The following is a 17,645-nucleotide window of genomic DNA, read 5'->3' on the forward strand; positions in this document are numbered from 1 at the left end:
CACGACAGGCAGCATAATTTCGCTCTTTGACGTTCTCTCACGGCGGTTGATAGGTTCACTTTTCCTCATCATCGTTCTTCTCCGACTTCAGTTTCAACCTCTGCTGCTCGTAGATTATACTCAAGTGTGGGATTATATTGGATGGACCCTGCTTCTTTCCGAGGGGGCATTATAGACATGTTCAACACCGGGCCCGAAAGAAAGCTGTGATTATCACCACTAAAGGGCATACACATATCTGTCTGTCTGCTTTGTGATATGCTGTCTGCAACTGGCACCTCTCCGGATGCCTAGCTAGGCATGTATGTAGGCGCTGTCCATGTTGCTTGTAGCCAATTCCTCTTCCATTCCCCAAAATCATCCGTGACGGTCCTTTATTATGCAAGGCTGCTCAGGTGGTTTCTGTGCTTAGACACCACCCCTGACCCCCGCGTAAAGTGTCTTTTATCCTGCGAACTTTGCAGAAAGATTGCATGGTTGTCGCTTTGTTGAAAACGAGGTGCAGTAGGCAGTGGTGGTTGACTGAGCGCTATGGAATAAACACTTGAAGTCAAGGGTAGTTATCTAGAAAAAAAAAAAAAAAAAAAAAAAAGCTTGGATATCATTGCAATGCGTCCGCGCATACAAACTAATTCGCCATTGAGAGACAAAAGTGACCATCAAGTGATTTGTCCAAGTTCGCCCTAGCAATGATAGGATGAAAAGTTGATAAATACCATCACATCAACGTCACTTACACCACCCCATCACTGAATGCTGGATGCTGGATGCCACCCACCACCCACCACCCACCGTTGCAAAGAAGGATGCCCTCCAAAAGCAAACACTAACGGCTCACCCGGCCGGGTCTCCGGAGCAGGGCCATCAACGGGAGACTTACATACATTGGCGACCGATGGCGATGCGGGGTACAGGCAAAAAGGAGGTCCGAATCCCTCCCGCATTCTTGGGACTGGACCGACGACCAGGTTACAAGAGACACAACTTGGGACGACAACCCCCATTTCAGCCAATTAACCAACCCCTTTCCATGGGCCAGTTTCGACGCCCGCCCCCCCCTCCCCTCACCTGCAGGCCACAGAACATTCCTTCCCACACATTCTTCTGCTGAAGAAAAAAGGCCTGAGCGCAAACAGAATGCATTCTGCAAAAACAAGAATATTATGATGACCGTTTTACCCATCTGATCGGTGGCGTTTGCCGACGACCGGCGCACGGTTGCCATTCTTTTACCCATAAGCGGAAAAGTCCTCCGGGTGAGGCGTTCAATGGCTTCGGAGAACTGTTGACGCCGTTGAGCGGGTGGCTTGCCAGCTAGAACCAGGCACCTTGCTCTTTTCATTGCTGCACACTGGGTATTCTCCAAAAAATTCCATTTTTGTGTACGAGCCGGCGCGAGGGACTAAGAATGTTAGTTCCTCGTGGTCGAGCATGGTTAAAAAGGAAGCAGGTTCTTGGCCGTGTCTGAGCTTTAGGTCTAGGGGACCTCGCGAGGCGGATTGATTGGGTTGTGATTCTTGGGAGTCCGTGCTTTGATATTGCTTCAACAAAAGTGAGGGGGATATAGGTTGCGCTGAGTTAAGCTCAACGGGAGCGCCAGAATCGCAGTGTTCTTGACACTGATTGCACCACCATCGGTGAAAGGCTGGCGGTGTTCTGTATGAGTGGTGCTGGGTTGCTCAGTACAACTTACAAGCTCGCATAAGGCTGGCCGCCATATGACATGTAGGTTTGGCAACCAGCTCGCAGCTTCCGGAGCTGCCATACCAAGGCTCAGTTAGAAACTGGGTGTCGTATCCCTTCCAACCAGGCCTGCGGGAGAGTTGGTCTCTGCGAGAAGCGGCACGGGTGTCGGTTTCCATGCAGCAATACCTCGCTACCAGGCAGTCAGAAAAGATTGCAACGCCGACATGTCGACAGAAGCCCGCCCGAAAGGAGGGCAGGAGCTCTGGTCTAGAGCTATCCGCCTGGGAAACTATCAGCACACACACACACCCAGACTTTGGAGTGTTTGGAGGTAGGAGGGGGTTGAACTTCCAATCTCTCTGCTGGCCGAGCTTTCCGATAGAATCTCGATGGAATGATGGGTTGCGTGGGCGTTTTTCTATCTCGCCTGTAGACGATATGGTGAAGGGCGTGGTGAAGCACTCATCTCGTGAAGCAAGCGATGCTTGAAGTGTCGACTTGGCATCGGTTTTACCATGTGACGATGTATGTGGACGAGATCTGTAAATCTGTGGTTGAGGGGTGATGACTAGGACCAGGTCTCAAAACTCAAGTTTAGCAGCATCTTGACATGCGTGACAAGCTAAGAACGCCGAAGAGCCAACCCCTGAGCCCTACAAACTCGTGGTCGATGCCCTCGACGCCACCGGACATGCCGTGTGGTTGATGAAACAAATCTTGGCAACCTTGTCGACTGCTTCGTACAAAACATCGATTACCCGTGTCGAGCTGGGCGAGAGGCATGTCGGGTAAAATATGATGAAGCATCTACCGGTGTTACAGACATCCGAAGTCGGATAATTGTAGATACGAATACTACTGCCCGTCTGTCTTCCTCGAGTCAAGAGAGAATTGATGAAAGACTGCGAGACTCCGCACGCTAGCAACGGTTGGAGACAGTAGAACCCAAAAGTGGTTGGTGAAATGGTGATTGTCGTAGAGCCAGTCTGAGCGTGCAGGAGACGAGCCATGGTTGAGGACACAGAAAAACCTGGGTCTTCACTGCAAGAACGGAGAAGCCATCTCAAAGCGGGGAACGCTAACCGGGATTGAAAACGGTCAACAGTCGAAACGGTTTTGGCTCACGTAATGGTTGCCGGGGGGCCTGATTAAGTGTGGAGTCCCCCCACGTGGTTGATGTGTTTCCCCCAGCCTCAATTCGATCCATCTCTGCCATTTTGATGAGGGAGGTAACAATGGAACTGATATCTTGTTTGGCGGGTCGAGTTGAGCACCATCTGAACTGCTAGCTACGAAATACTTGGGTAATACCCTCTTTCTACGAGTCATTGAGACAGCCAGTTTGGACATCAACGCTTCGCTGAGAAACGTCAAAGCAAATGATGACCAGTGTGTCACAGCCCTCTTGCTCCCCTTTCACGACTCAGATCGTAGCAAACGCCTGGGCAAACGATAGCGGCGAGGGCCTTTGGAAAGACACCGTCAAGTCCATTTCTGTCAGGATATCCCAGCATCACAACACAGCCTAGGATTCAGAAGTGTCAATCGAACGCGGATGATGTTTGGCAATGGAAACAGGAAGCCGTCACATCCCACGACATACATACAATCCCGTACAACCGGCGAAGCGTGGTGTTTCCCTTCTTCTTTTTCCATCCGATGGTTGATCATGCTGATGTCGAAGGATACGGATAAGGCAGTGTGAGCCTGAACGGAAAGCGACGTTTTCAACGCCAAGATGACTTGCAGGGTACCCGCAGGGGTATGTCACCATCGGAAGTGGATCTTTCTGGGGGAGCTCTGGGACCCCTGCAAAAAAGAAAATGGGAACCAAAGAACCACATCTTGGACTGGTAACAACCCCGCTTGCCGCTGTGTGTCGAGGTCTTCAGTCAAGCACCTGATAATTTTTGCAAAAGAAAACTGACCAGAATTGCAGATATCCTCCAGTATATGTAAGGTGTATTATGGGCGTACACGTACTTTCGGGAGCGGACCGAGCATGTCGCAGATTGCCTTTTCCTTCTCGTTTATCATCCGTACACAGCGTTGGGCTACCCACCTTATTTGACCTCTCAGCCAATCCTACGCCTTCACATCCGTGTCCATAAGCCATCTCTTCGTTTCTCTACAGGCAAGTATTTGTGCCAGTACCCATGGCCCCCTTTTGCCCAGCTTTTGTCTGCATCATATGCAGATCGAGGGGCAACGATCCGTGGGAGAAGACACGGTACAGTGGTGTACCCTCCCGTTCATCTAGACCGTCTTTTGCTTAGTGTTGCAACCCCTGGGATACAGCCAAGCCACTGCGAAGCTGGCCTGGTTCGTGGTTGGGCCCTGCATGACATTTCTCCATGTCCTCTTCATGACGGCTTTGCATTCTGGCTAGCCGTTCTGGGATCAGGTAGGTGCTCCTTTTCGTCCGGGCTCCGTTTCTCTCCCAAGCTCTGGTTGAATACTTGAATCCCCACTATCCCTCTACACCTTCCTCGATTCCACTATCCTGGGTCTCGCGATGGGAAGCTGGGTTCAACATCGCACACGGCCTTGTTGACCTCGCCAACATCTACGCCGATGCCAACACTCCGAAGCTTGTTTGATCACACTCACGCCAGCACTTCACTCTCAACCCGAGGCAAACTCTACGCTTACTGACGACAAAGCCAGAGACCGGCGGGAGACAGTCACTTGGAAGATCTAATTAAAAGCCAGTCGTGCCCGTGAACACAACTACATCGCGACGCCGTTGCTGTTCTTCAAACACTTCAGTTCGACTTCATGGTGCGCAAGTGATCGAGATGGCCGAAACAACCAATCCCCGGGCCGAGCTCCCGGTCGATGTGTTCAGCATCATTGAGCGCACCTGCTCCGTCTTTTCCCTCCTCGGCTCAGTCCTTGTGATTGGCACCTTTTGCGCCTCCAAAGCGTTCCATAAACCCATCAACCGTCTAGTATTCTATGCCTCGTTTGGCAATCTCATGACCAATGCTGCCACGTTGATGGCTCGGTCCTTCATCGCGAATCCAAGATCGGCTGGCTGCCAATTCCAGGGATTTCTCATTCAAATGTACGTTTTTTTTGGGGGGGGGAGAAAAGGACCTTACCATTCAGTTGCTGATTTGTCTCGTCAGGTTCATGCCCGCTGATACATTTTGGACATTGGCCATGGCGGTCAATGTGTATTTGACCTTTTATTTCAAGTTTGATGGAGCTCGGTTACGAAAGATGGAAATCCCCTATCTTCTCTGCTGCTATGGGATTCCCTTCATCGTCGCCCTCACCTTCATCTTCATTGAGACCCCGGAAAAAGGCAAGATGTATGGGAACGCAACGCTGTGGTGCTGGGTGAGCCCTAGGTGGGACATCTTCCGCATTGCGACGTTCTATGGACCGATCTGGTGAGTTGTTACCCAAGATCTCTCCCACTCGAACCAAACACTAAGCGTTTCGGTCTTCTAGGATTGTTATTCTCATCACCTTTTTCATTTACATCCGCGCTGGCCGCGAAATCTACAAGAAACACAAGCAACTCCGTAACTTTAGCACCAGTCACCACGACCACGAACCGATCACAGAGGACCCCTTCAGCTCGGTCAAGACCACCGAGGTTTCGGTTACCTCTGAAGTCATTGACAAAAGTCTTGCAACCTTGGGCATCGTACAAAGCGGAAACGAACAACCGAAAGCACCGAATGCTGCCTACTCAGTTCACATATCATCTAACAAGCGAGCTCCCGAGCGGGACTCTTACGGCGATATACCGCCGACTACACAAACCAACATCACAATCGATCCTCCGACACGCAACGCCACCGCTGGGGCTAACCCACTCCGCCGTCGAGCTGCCTATGAAGCCAACAATGCGACCTGGTCCTACACAAAGTGCTCCATCCTATTTTTCACCGCCATGCTTGTTACATGGATTCCTTCTAGCGCCAACCGCGTATATTCTGTCGTCCATAGGGAGCAAGCGTCGCTTCCACTTGAATACATGTCCGCCTTTGTGCTTCCTCTCCAAGGTTTTTGGAACGCCATCATCTACGTCGTCACATCGTGGAGAGCGTGTCAACTGCTGTGGGAGGATACCAAGGCCTGGTTTGGACACAAGGATCAGCATTCCCACGGCGATGGTTCCTTCCAGATGATAAGCAGCGGACGGAACGCATTCAAGAACAGCGACAAGACGTACGAGACAGAAAGCATGACGGAGTTGGCGGGGTCAGCATCACACGCCGAGGATCGGTCTCCCATTGAGCCACCTTCAAATACGCTGGGTCGAGATTGAACATGCTGCCATCATTTTTTGTTTCTTAATAGTATCGCCTTGATTGTTTTTTGGCGTTAAGACTCAAAGTACAGAGATTTTGGATATGGCTCAGGGCCGAATTCACATGTATTCTATGCAGCCACCTTTTTTTTTTTTTTTTTTTTTTTTTTTTTTTGGCTGTTATTGCAAGACAGCAGTTGCGCGGTGGTTCTGGGTAGCGGTGGGAAACGGGCTACGGAGACTTATACCCCTGGATTTTTCCTTGTTTTTTTTATGGTTCTTTTACAATCACTTTATGACTTTTATATCTGTCATGTACACACGAGGTATGATGGGAACTCGAGTTACAGCTTTGATGCGACATCGAGTTCGGACTTTTCTTTATGTTTATTTTGGATTAAACCTGAGACATTCTTGTCCTTCAAAAAGTTTCCAGGGGTTTGGGATATTTATGTCTCATAGTAACTGGGAGGGCTGGTAAAAGTCAACTGAGATAAAATCAGGTAGTCCTGACCTCATAGAAATAGCTATGGAGTTTCAATGGATGCATTAGTTGCAATCCCTCACACAGAGTTTGGATCATCTCTTATTTGCAATCATTGCCTGCCGCTTTCTGAGGCCATCCCAGGTTCCAGATCCCTCAGTCAACCCGTGCCGCATCACAGCATCGCACGCAACACGATGCTGACCACCTCATGTCCAGGAACCCGGGGCCCTGCTGCGGCGCCCAACAGCAAACGAGAGCCTCATGACACGGTGGAATTAAGTTGCAATGATATAGACCAGGAAATCGGTCTTTTCAGCTGCGAACTAGCACCACCAAGACTCAATAATTATCAATTGAAATCCTATTGTGTATTTACCCCTCTGCTACCTGCCTTGCCATATCACACTCATGAGACAGCCTTGTCTCGTCTCATCCTTGGCCTTCCATTCTTCTCTGCATCCCCCGTTGCTTCTTTCAGCCTGCATACGGATGTCACTGATGGGCATGTTTGAAACACGATTCTGGTCACAAATCACACAAGGGCCTGGGTGCCGATCTCAGATCTTGATCGAACTTTTCTTTTTGCTTTTTTTGAGATGCGAATCAAACCCGCATGTCCCACCACACTGAGATTTCTTTTTGTTTTCCTTGTGTGTCTTCAAACGGCTTCGATCTTGTTTGCGCTTTTTGCGGCGGCAGGCTGCAGAGGAAATGTTTCGATCGCTTTTCGGGGCGGGGAAGGCGCGGGGACATAGGATCGTGGTTTTGACTCTTGGCCGAGACACAAAAGAACTTGCAGATTTGTTCATGTCGTCAAAATGAATTGATCATAAAGAAAAAAAGTGCAAAGGATAATAGGTGGGGTTGTGTTTGCTTGTAATGCTCGCGTTGTGCTTGCCGAGATAGTTGACTATGGCAAGATAAACAAACTACTATTGCTATATGCCTTGCAAGAGGTTGCAGATCTGTTAGTGAGACATCATCTTTCTCGACTCCACCCATACACCACTCACCACCCAGCCTCCAAACACGTTCGGGAACCAAAAAAATCCCAAGCCTGTGGTTCATGACAGGTTGACAATTTGGCAGCGTCGAAACCATCCCGAGAAATCCCAGAAGATTTTCTTTCCCGCCATAAGCGATAACCGCGGACTGGAAGCAACTGTTAAAAGCCTGATATTTTCTGACACATCGTCAATCCCTCCAAATCCTACACATGTATGTATGTTCAGCTTCGAACAAAAAAGAGCGCAATCTCACCATAATCATCAGATCATTCACTTCCCATTTCGTTCTGCGGAGGACTTCCCAACCAAGCAATTTCTTCTTCCTTCTCTTCCCCCAATTCCACTGGGACCCTCACCCGAGAAAGAAGCAACATACCAAAGTCTGGGGAAATCTGGCTCCAATCGCCGTTGTCTCCATCAAAGACCCCATAACGATGTCACGTTCCCCAGAGAACCCACTGCGGAAAGGCTCCGTTTGGGAGGATAGAATCCATAATTTTATTCTGACCGCGCCGGCGAACTCGGTGTCTGGGAGTTGATCGCTGGGCAGGCGATGAGATGGCGAATTGATTTAAAGTAGATTCATATGTCTCTTGGCCTTTTTGGTTGACAAAACTCCTCGGCATCGTCGGATCACGATTCCCAGGGAATTTTGTCCCTCAGCTCTTCTTCTGGGTCTTGGTATCAGCGATGTTACTTCAGTCCAGAAACCCCACAACACCGTTTCTCTGACCGTTTTTTGAGGATGTAAAACTGTCGCACTTCCCCAATTCATCACCACCACCACCACCATCAGGCAACCTACCTGCGACCCCCTTAAACGACCACACGACACCATCACTATAACCTTTGCATCTTTCCAGTCCGCTTCCGAATTTCCATACCTGCCCTCCCCCTATCCCACCTATTCTCCTGCGTCAAATCTGGCAGCTTACCTTTGCATCCAAATTACCCTGCTTGTTTTCCCTTGCTTGCTTGCGTTTCACCCGCCCAGCAGCAGCTGCTATATCCCACAGGAAGAGAGAGGGGCGAATGTTGTAAAACAACACACTTCAGGTTCGCTTCCGCGGGGGATAGATTGATTACCACCCAACCCTTCTTCTGTGTAGTTTTTGCCCCCCTTCCACCCAAATAATTTGAGTGGGGCGTCGCTCTTAACTCAGCCAGCCACAACACCAGCAGTCCGGCTCGCCCGTTCTCGGTTGTGGTCTGGGGGATAGCTACCTTATGTAGAACGAACGTCCCAGAATTTTGGGGCGAAGGGAGGGGGTTCTTGGATAGGATATACTCACCAGCAAACTGAGCCGGGTAGCACCCGCTCTTTGGTCATACCGGGTCATTAGTTGACTTTCCCCGGTTATACCTGTTTTATGGACTGTTTTGATGGTGCAACAAAAAATATTGGCTTGTCAACAATGCAGTCGGCGGGTGTACACATGGAGAGAAGAAAGCTCGTCCAGTGTTACCTTTGAAAGCTCTGATGCTCAAACCCAGAGAGCTCCGAAAATCCCGGAAAGAACAGACATGGCAGCCGGCGAATCAAACAATCGTCCTTCAATGTTGCTTGAGAGCAGCTGAAAGAGACTAGGGGGGTTGGCATGATGATATTGGCCGAGATATGCTTCCCCTGGGCAGCCAAACTATACCCCTTGAATTGGTGGTGCGCGTGGACAACTTTCCCATTCAGCCCTACTTGTGAAAGCCTGTTCGTTCTGTACGTTAACACCCTTACCACAAAATAGTTGATCCACACAAGTAGGTTAATCCATATCATATTCTAACATTATGCTACGAAGGAGAGTTAGTATGTCTTTAAAATATCTCTGAAGGCCTATTAGCTATCTTGAAAGGCCTATTAACTATCTTCAAAGGCATGGTTTACAATACCTATGATATGAGTCCATCTACTCTGGTGTGCCAATTATTTCGTGGGGAGGGTGGATCATAGGGGGTTCGACGAAATAAAAGCCGTAAGATGCATTGATTGGTAGCCCCCCGAACCAAAGATATCACCAGATGGTTCACCGTTTTTGTTCCTTCTGGTCGGTAGCGCCCCTGACTTTGTATCCCCGGTAGAAGGGCCCGTAGATTGCTAAGGATGGTTCAACGCTTACCTTCCTCATCCGGCTCTCCGTCGTTTACAACAGCACATCGTTGCCAAATATCTGCACCTCATGGTATACATCACCCCAACCGTTTTCACCACACAAAAAACAGCGTCACCATCAAACAAATACATATCAAAAAAACGAAAAAAAAAACAATCTCATTCACTATTCAAACCCCCACCACCCCTTCTACCCCCCCTACCTCCCCCCAGCCTGTACATACTCCCCCCAACTCTCCCCTCCCAGCACATCCCTCCCATGAATCATCTCCTCCCCCTCCTCCTCCCCTCCATTCCCCCCTCCCCTTCCTCCCTCAAGATACTCAACTACAGCCCCCTTCTCCCGCACCCTCTCCACAAACTCAAACCCAACCCTCAAGTTCTCCGCCCCGCTCAGTGCCCTCGCAACCAACCCCTCACACCTCTCCGCCACCAACCTCCTGAGCCCACTCACCAAAAACTCTGCTATCGTCTCCACAGGCCAACCATCCGGTATCACCTCCAACACCTCCAAAATATCAAACCAGCCCCCGAATCTCTCCAGCAAATTCCCCGTGCACTCCACCCTCTCCTCTGGGTCCTCCAACGCCAAAAACTCGCCGAGCAATGACTTGAAAAGTTGTACCTGCTCCTCATACGTAGGCGGGAGGGAGCTATCGCTATCGCGGCGTTTGTTCCGACTACCAGGTGACAGCGCCGCGCCGCCACGGATACAGTACGAGACTGCAGTGTCGTAGTCTCCCAGGCGGTGGACTAGCAACCGCAAGGCATCGCGATGTTGCCTTGCGCGGCCGGCGAGGATGATCGATTCTGGTACGAGGAGCTGATGGTGAAGTGTGTTGACCCCGTTGTTGTTGGAGTCTTCGTGACCGTTGGGTTGCGGGATGGTAGATAGCGAGTCGTTTATCCTGGCGCGGATGGCTGTCGCGTTGTAGTCGTGTCCACCGGATAGTAACTGGAGCAGCCGTAACCGGCTCTGCCAGACCTCGCTATTGGGTGGGGTGTTGTCTGATAGGAAGCGGATGTAAGTTGGTTTAGGGGGGTGGAGGGCACGGTAGGCTTCATAAGAGGCGGCGACCATCTCCCGGGTTTCTTCGGAGGACTGCAAGTCGGTGATGACGATGTCGAGGTAGTACGTGATGAGCTCGTTGACGTAGGCGGTATTGCCTTTGCCGAAGACGAGGTGCTCAAGGTAGTATGTCACTGCGTCAGGGGCCTCTTCTCGCAAGAGAGCGACGACTTGGCCATGCTCAAATCTGGGAAACCTCCCCTTTTCGTCTGCGAATACTTGAACACCGAGCTTGGGGTTGCGGGCGGCCAGCCAGATGGCATATTCCTGGACAAGAGCCTGGTTGCTGATGTTGGAGAGGTAGCTCCGGATCCGTTGCTCGCCATCCCCAAGCTCGCCGCCCTTGTCCTCTTCCCCTTCCATGATGCGTCTCCATGTTGCGAGAACTTCGCCTGCCATTTTCTTGTGTTGGTAGAGACGGCTGAGCACAAAAAGTCTCTGGTAGGTCTCTAGTAAGTCCACCGCGCGGTCGAAACAATCCACACCATGATCAACAAGATCATAAAGTTCCTTGCGGACAGAGCCGCTTCTTCCGAGCTGACCCAAGGGCGTTTCCCTGTCCAGCTCTAGAAGTACCACAAGAAGAGATGCATCAACAGTTCTGAATACCTCATCAGATACGCTCCCAAACCCCTTCTTTTTCCTGGTTGCCGTGAGGAACCGGCGAAGAAACTGGAGGACATTGAGCGCCAATGAACTGACGCCCTGATTCTCTAATCCACCCTGTTCACGGGATATATACTCCTCCACGACAGTTTTGATGCCCCCATATATCCAGATTCCTCGTCTGCTGACAATGATCTCGTTCCGGAGAGCGGGTATAAGCGACAAGACAACTCTAGCGTCCAAGTCGCCATCAAAAAGATGCTCTTCCATTGCTGCCGTCTGACCTTCGGTGAAAGGTGTCTCTGTCGACGTCAGAAAAGCAACAAGAAGCATGACGCTAGCCCGTTGCTTAATATACCCCAGCGTCATAAATTCAAGCTCCATCTTCGGTTCCCGCCTCTTTATAGTCTCTAGAAGTGAGAATATCCGTAATCTGGTTTCAAGCTTGGTTGGCTGAGACTGCTGCTCCCGTGATGCTGCTGCGTCCAAGGCAGCCTCTAATTGCACAAGCAGAGGATTTCGAACCGCCCACCATATATTCGCCCCAGCCCATACGGCTAGTCTGGATGAGGTCTTCGCCAGCCTCCGGACAAAGTCCTCGCCTTCTTTATTGCGATTAGTCTCCCATTCTGGTGGGAGCACCTCCTCATCCGACTCGTCACGGTTGAAGAGTTCTTGTTCCTGTGTTAGCCGTTGAAGGGAAAGCGCGGTGCGGGAGTCGTTACTTTTTAGCGATACCGTTGGTGTGGTAGATTGTCCCCTGAATGGCGAGAATCGTCTCTGGCACAGCCGTTGTACAATCTGCTCAAAGTGCATCTCCTCGCTCTGCAGCAGAGAGCGGATGCCTATTGATGTATTTCCTGGCGCCTCGTTCGAAACTGTGTTGTCCACCTCCAACCACCATTTTTCTGGCTCGTCCTCGCCAACATTCACATCAAAGCGTTGAATTTCCAGCCCATTATGCAACCCATCCTCGAGCTCTTTAGCCATGGACGCAAGAACATAGCCTTCCTCTGCCTCACCAAGAGATGGGCGTGATGACGACGGGTCAATAAGTCCACCATCAACCACAATTTCACGTGGATACCTGTCGAATTCCAACGTCGGCCTTGTTGGATCACCGTCGAGATTCACAAACATGCCAATACCCGGGTCAAGAGGGCCGGTGCCCGTCACGAGAAGAAACTCTTCTGTGGTTGGTGATACTATGAGAGGTTTCAACAATACAGTCTCAGGCCTTGCTGGTGACATTGCTCGGGAAGGTGGATTTGCACCGGCAGCTTGTGCTGCTGATACCGCCTGGGGCTGCGGTGATCGGTTCAGCTGGGCCCGATTTGGGCCATCCTCTCCTGGCGCCGGGCTGCGCGTCGGTATTGGCGCATCCGTATCTTGGAAGACAGGATCTTCAGTTTCCCCCTGCCGCCGTTGTATACCCCTCGAGATGAAATCGCCCAAGCTTGTGCTCCTAGAATGCCCATGTGCATCAGTAGGTGGCCGAGGCGAGGCTGTAGAAGCACTCCTGAAAAGACCTCCATCTGGCGGCCCAGCAATGTTTTGGGCCTGCCCGAAGGGACCTCCTGGCTGTGAGTCGTCAAGTGATGATATGCTCATGAGCGGGATCTTCAGCTGCCGATCGATATCCACCAATGCATAGCTTCTCGAGTCCGCCACACATGCAAACGAGTCCCTACGCACAGATAGTGTGCTCCCGGCATAGTCGATGGTTCGGTATACACGTGGAGCATCATCTCCAATCCTCACTACTCTGATCTTGCGGTTCAAGTGCAGTAGTATCGTGACAGATCCTGATCTGTCGTGCCCCGGCCCAGTCAAGTCCTCGTTCAGATCAACTCCACCGATCCAATTGCAATTCCTGACCGTGGTTCCAAATACTGGGCTTAGTTCTGGAAGTGAATAGAATGATACGGTTGAGTTGCACAACACACATGCCTTGGCGACGCGGGGCAGCAGGAGAATCTGCTGGACACCAGGTCTTGAGCCATTCGATGCGCCGTTGGTATCTGAGGATGCTGGTTTCAGTCGCGAGGCGAGGATAAACGTGGGATTTTGGTTCGGGTCGGCGGGGTCTGGTGGGATGCCAAAGAAGTGAAGCAATTCAGAAGCAGTAGTGCCAACATAGAGGTTTCCGTCTGATGATTGGAGACAGTGTCAGCTGATAATCCACACAGAAGCTGGTATTGGAATAGCGTACCCAAGTATTCCACGCAGTTGATCTGGATATCCTCCTCGTCGCCATTTTCCGACAGGGGGACGCCATGGAGCAGCGGGCGCAAATCGAAGGGTCCTATACCAGGCGGCGCTGTGGTTGCCCTGTGGTTCCTGTGCGGTTCAGATGCCATGGCCTCTCGCGCGACATCGTCGCCGTTTCTGGGAAGATGCTGTGAATACAGTAGGCACCGGTGGTCGTCAACACCCTCGTATCGTCGTGATATCGAGAAACTTGCTACGGAGAGGCTGACTTCATGATGTGCCTTGTGGCAGGAAGCTTCCAAGTTGGAGTGCGCCCATTGCACCCCTGTAGCTCACCTGCCAGGTCCCACACATGGGGCTGGGGTGACGAAGCTCCCCCAACTGCATGGAACGGCCCCACGGCTCGGGCCAAAGTCTTGGCGCCTCACACAGTCCCTGAGCGGCCACCTTTCCAGCTGTTCAGCAGCCAAAACATCAACCTCCAAACCATAACAACATTAATGCTTGCAACACCTCAACACGGCATCCGCTGCCGTCCCCGATACCTAATCTAGTAATCGCGCCTACAAACACCACGTAATGGCAGAAGACACCCCATCAGAAGCTCCCGCCGCGCCGGCGACCACGACGACGACAACGTCAACCAATGAATCAGTCAACAAGTTCCAAAACGCCATCTCGCAATGGAGAAGTAAGCTCATTTCTAGGTTCCGAGTTTGAATCAGCACGTGTCTGACTTGCTGCTCCATCAGGTCTCGATTTCACGGGCCTTGTCTCGACCCTCGACAACACAGCCTCCGAAATCGTTGCCTACCAGCGGGACTCGACAGTACAGAGAAAAGACCTTGCGTCAAAGACCAAAGAATTCCGAAAGCTGGATGATGCGAGCAAGCTTTCTGAAGTCAAGGGTTTGCTAAAGGGTAAGTTGGGATTTTGGTGTTTTGGTCCTGGCTCAAGGGAGGAAGTTGGGGGCTAACAGGGACTCTGCTCAGCCTACCAGACGTTCATTGATCTTCTAACCAACCATTCGAAATCTGTCAACTCGGCCTTTTTGCACGCCTATACCTCCCTATCTGAAGCTCCCGATCCGTACCCATTGCTCGAGGCCTCGGTCGATTCTATGCTGGTGTCTGAAGACACCTTACCAAAGCTTAGTCAGGAGAACGAACACCTTCAGAAAACAGTGTCAAGCTTGACTACCCAGCTCGAAGAGACCGAAACGAGACTGCAAACAGAGCGCGACTTGAGGAAGGGGTTGGAAGAGAACTTGGAGACCAAGGTCAAGGAGGTTGAGGTATCCTGGACTGCGGTGCTGGAGGAGAAGCAGGACAACTGGGCTGCCAAGGAGAAGGCGTTGGAGGACAAGGTGGAGAACCAGGATCGTCTTTTGAACGAGATCAAGGCCAGCTATGAAGTCAACCAGCGGTTGGGCAAGGGCGATGGAGAGGAAGGTCAAGGGGGCCATGTCACGAGCGCAGAGCTGGAGATGGTGCACTCGGATTTGGAGCGCACCAGCGCACGGCTTGCCGAGGTTGAGGCTCGCAACGAGCAGATGAGGCTGGAGCTGGCTCAAGCCAAGTCACAGGTTCCTACACAAGCTGCAATTTCATTGGAAGACGACCCCGGGTATATGAGGATGAGATCAGAGAATTCATCACTTATTCGAAAGCTGGAGGCGACGCGCGTGGATAAGGAAGGGCTCAAGCGAGGTCTCGATACTAGACTGCGCGCTTTGGAGCGTGAAGTTGGCTTACTCAAAGAAGAGCGGGACAGTTTGAAGGCCAAGGTGCAAAAATGGAGTGATTATGACGAAGTAAAACAAGAGCTGGAAGTGCTGAAGAGCATCGAGTTTGCCACTGGCGATGATGACGAAGTACGAGACATGTCCACAGACCAGAGCGGCGGACAAGGCAAAGACACCCTTGAGCAGCTCCTTCTTGCGCGCAATAAGAAGCTGAGCGACGAACTCACCATTCTCCGAGTGTCACACCAAGACCTTCAATCCAGGCTCCAAACCCTCCAAGAGGAACTCTCCCGGACCAATGCTGAGCTGGAGAAGTCCCAGAACCTCAACGAAAAGCTCGAAAACGAGCTCTCGACCATCCAAGCCGAGGCACCCAACGCGTTTCCTTCAGGCGCCTCCGTAGCAGGGACCTACGTCAGCCGTTACGCACCTTCAATGGCGCCAGGCCGAAGACCAGGCGGAGGCAATGGGCGCACCTCCCCCACCTCCTCCATCATCAGCGGGTTCAACCCCGGCGGAGGCGGCTTTGAAGACAGACCCACGGGCGGCAGCAGCGGCGGTGGCATCCTACCCATGATCACGGCCCAGCGCGACCGCTTCAAGAAGCGCAACGCCCAGCTCGAACAAGAACTAAACGAAACCCACAAAACGGTCTCGCAGCTCCGTCAGGAAATCGCCGCTCTGCAACGCGACAATTTGAATCTCTATGAGAAAACCCGCTACGTATCTACTTACAACCGTGCCGGGCCAGCGGTGGGGGCTTTGACGTCGTCGTCATCGGCCTATTCCAACCCGAACCCAAGTTCGGTGTCTATCGGTGGAGGAGGAGGGGGTGCACAAAGCCCGGGGATAGCGTTGGACCGGTACCGCAAGGCGTACGAGTCTAATATCTCTCCGTTTGCGGCGTTTAGGGGGAGGGAGTCGGCGAGGGCGTATAGGGGGTTGAGTTTCCCCGAGAGGGTGGTGTATTCGGTCACGAGGATGGTGCTGGCCACGAGGGCGAGCAGGAATTTGTTTGCGGTTTATTGTGTTGTTTTGCATATGATGGTGTTTTATAGCTTGTTTTGGATGGGGACGGGGGATGTGGATAGGCGGGTTGTTGCGGCGGCGGCGGTGGAGGTTGCGAGGAATTTGGGGGGTGCGGCGGAGGATGTTGGGGATGGAGGAGGAGGGGGGAGTGGAGGGGGGACGGGGAGTTTGTCGGAACAGGGGTTTCAGACCTGATGATGGTGAGGTGGTGATGGTGGGAAGGTTTGGTGATCACTTTACAAGAGTTGGCGGTGTGGATGCGAGTCTGCTGGCCGTGAGAATGAACGACAGGCTGATGACATGTATGTGTGATAGTATACATGCGTCACGAATCTTTGGATTTGATCTTTAGACATCTTGATAACAGTGAGAATTGGCATGCAAATCACGGTTTGGCACGTCCGGAGCCCAAGGACTTCGCTGCGGACTATTGGGCCGAGGGCGGTTGCGGGAGGAAGAGGTGTGGTCGGTAGACTCCGGCGGGCGGCTGGATGATGCTCGGAACCGGGGATTGGCTGTGTTGGAAGGCTTTCTTGGTTGCACTGCGGTTTATGTGTGTGGGCCTGGAAAAGATGATGGGTGGCCTCATGTGGCGTCGTACTGTTGTACCATATCATTTTCCTTAACAAGTTGTGAAAAGGGAAGGAGGTTTGATAATGGGACGGTGGGCGAAAGGTAGAAGAGATATGTTACCATGTTGTAATGAGTTTCTTGAGTATGGGTAACAATTTAGACCAGATTTGAAGGCTGGTGCAGTTTTGTGTGTTTGGGCTGTGTCCTGGTCCCTGGTGCTCATGGGACTGTTGCATCTTCGGAACCAAGCTGAGTTCAGGCAGCAAATGACCCTCGAATTCCCAGGTGCAAATCCCGTCTTTCCCAGGACAAGAAAATTTGTCTTTCTCCTCGGACTATTCAACCTTCCAAGAATCAAGGCATCTGCGGATGTGTCCAATATGTATGTGCCTGTGTGTGCGGTCCTGTGGACGACTTGCCCAAAGTCATAGTGGGACTCAACCAAACAAATCCCAGCATTCCACTTACACAATGCGCCCGTCTGTTGTACAAGCGGCAGACAGTAGCTCGCTTGGATTTTAAACGCTGGCCAACTCTGCGGCCTGGTCTTCCATCCCGAGTGAGGTTGCGTTTTCCCGGCTTTCATGTCCCGTGGGCGCGTGGAACGGGCGGACTCAAGGTCGAGGAAGGTGGCCCATTACCTTGAGTTCGGTAGAGATGTCAGTGTGGAAGGTGTAAACGGTTGGCCATCAGGTTGCAGGAGAGCCAAGCTTCTCTCCCGCGGCTAGGGACTTGCGGGGAGGTCATCACCAATTGAATGTTCTTGGAATTATTCCCCATCGGAAGATTCCGCTGGTTGGATTTTGTGGTCCTCTGCAGGTTGTTGAAACGCAACAAAAGAAACATGCAGAGCAACTGC

The 17,645-nt window shown here is 51.7% G+C and overlaps 4 protein-coding genes across 4 annotated transcripts; 3 read left to right on the forward strand and 1 right to left on the reverse strand.

Annotated features, from left to right (window-relative positions):
• Positions 1 to 3,575: 3,575 nt before the first annotated feature.
• Positions 3,576 to 5,971, forward strand: QC763_212150 (uncharacterized protein; the record flags this gene model as incomplete). Its single annotated transcript, XM_062910258.1, has 4 exons — positions 3,576 to 4,090; positions 4,354 to 4,753; positions 4,818 to 5,084; positions 5,146 to 5,971. The coding sequence occupies exons 2-4, from the start codon at positions 4,485 to 4,487 to the stop codon at positions 5,969 to 5,971; spliced, it is 1,362 nt and encodes a 453-aa protein (XP_062769155.1). The 5' UTR covers positions 3,576 to 4,090; positions 4,354 to 4,484.
• A 1,411-nt stretch (positions 5,972 to 7,382) lies between these two features.
• QC763_0043270 (uncharacterized protein) lies at positions 7,383 to 7,986 on the forward strand (the record flags this gene model as incomplete). Its single annotated transcript, XM_062905657.1, has 2 exons — positions 7,383 to 7,407; positions 7,829 to 7,986. 2 exons carry the CDS (start codon positions 7,383 to 7,385, stop codon positions 7,984 to 7,986), a joined length of 183 nt encoding a protein of 60 aa, XP_062769156.1.
• A 1,767-nt stretch (positions 7,987 to 9,753) lies between these two features.
• Positions 9,754 to 13,898, reverse strand: QC763_212160 (uncharacterized protein; the record flags this gene model as incomplete). Its single annotated transcript, XM_062910259.1, has 2 exons — positions 13,442 to 13,898; positions 9,754 to 13,379 (listed from the first exon to the last, which is right to left on the reverse strand). The coding sequence occupies exons 1-2, from the start codon at positions 13,587 to 13,589 to the stop codon at positions 9,754 to 9,756; spliced, it is 3,774 nt and encodes a 1,257-aa protein (XP_062769157.1). The 5' UTR covers positions 13,590 to 13,898.
• Positions 13,843 to 16,966, forward strand: QC763_212170 (uncharacterized protein). The gene is made up of 3 exons (XM_062910260.1): positions 13,843 to 14,131; positions 14,193 to 14,360; positions 14,433 to 16,966. The coding sequence occupies exons 1-3, from the start codon at positions 14,020 to 14,022 to the stop codon at positions 16,406 to 16,408; spliced, it is 2,256 nt and encodes a 751-aa protein (XP_062769158.1). The 5' UTR covers positions 13,843 to 14,019; the 3' UTR covers positions 16,409 to 16,966.
• The last annotated feature ends 679 nt before the right edge of the window (positions 16,967 to 17,645 follow it).

This window comes from Podospora pseudopauciseta, assembly GCF_035222475.1.
Source record: "Podospora pseudopauciseta strain CBS 411.78 chromosome 2 map unlocalized CBS411.78m_2, whole genome shotgun sequence".
In the NCBI taxonomy this organism is placed as follows: Eukaryota; Fungi; Ascomycota; class Sordariomycetes; order Sordariales; family Podosporaceae; genus Podospora; species Podospora pseudopauciseta.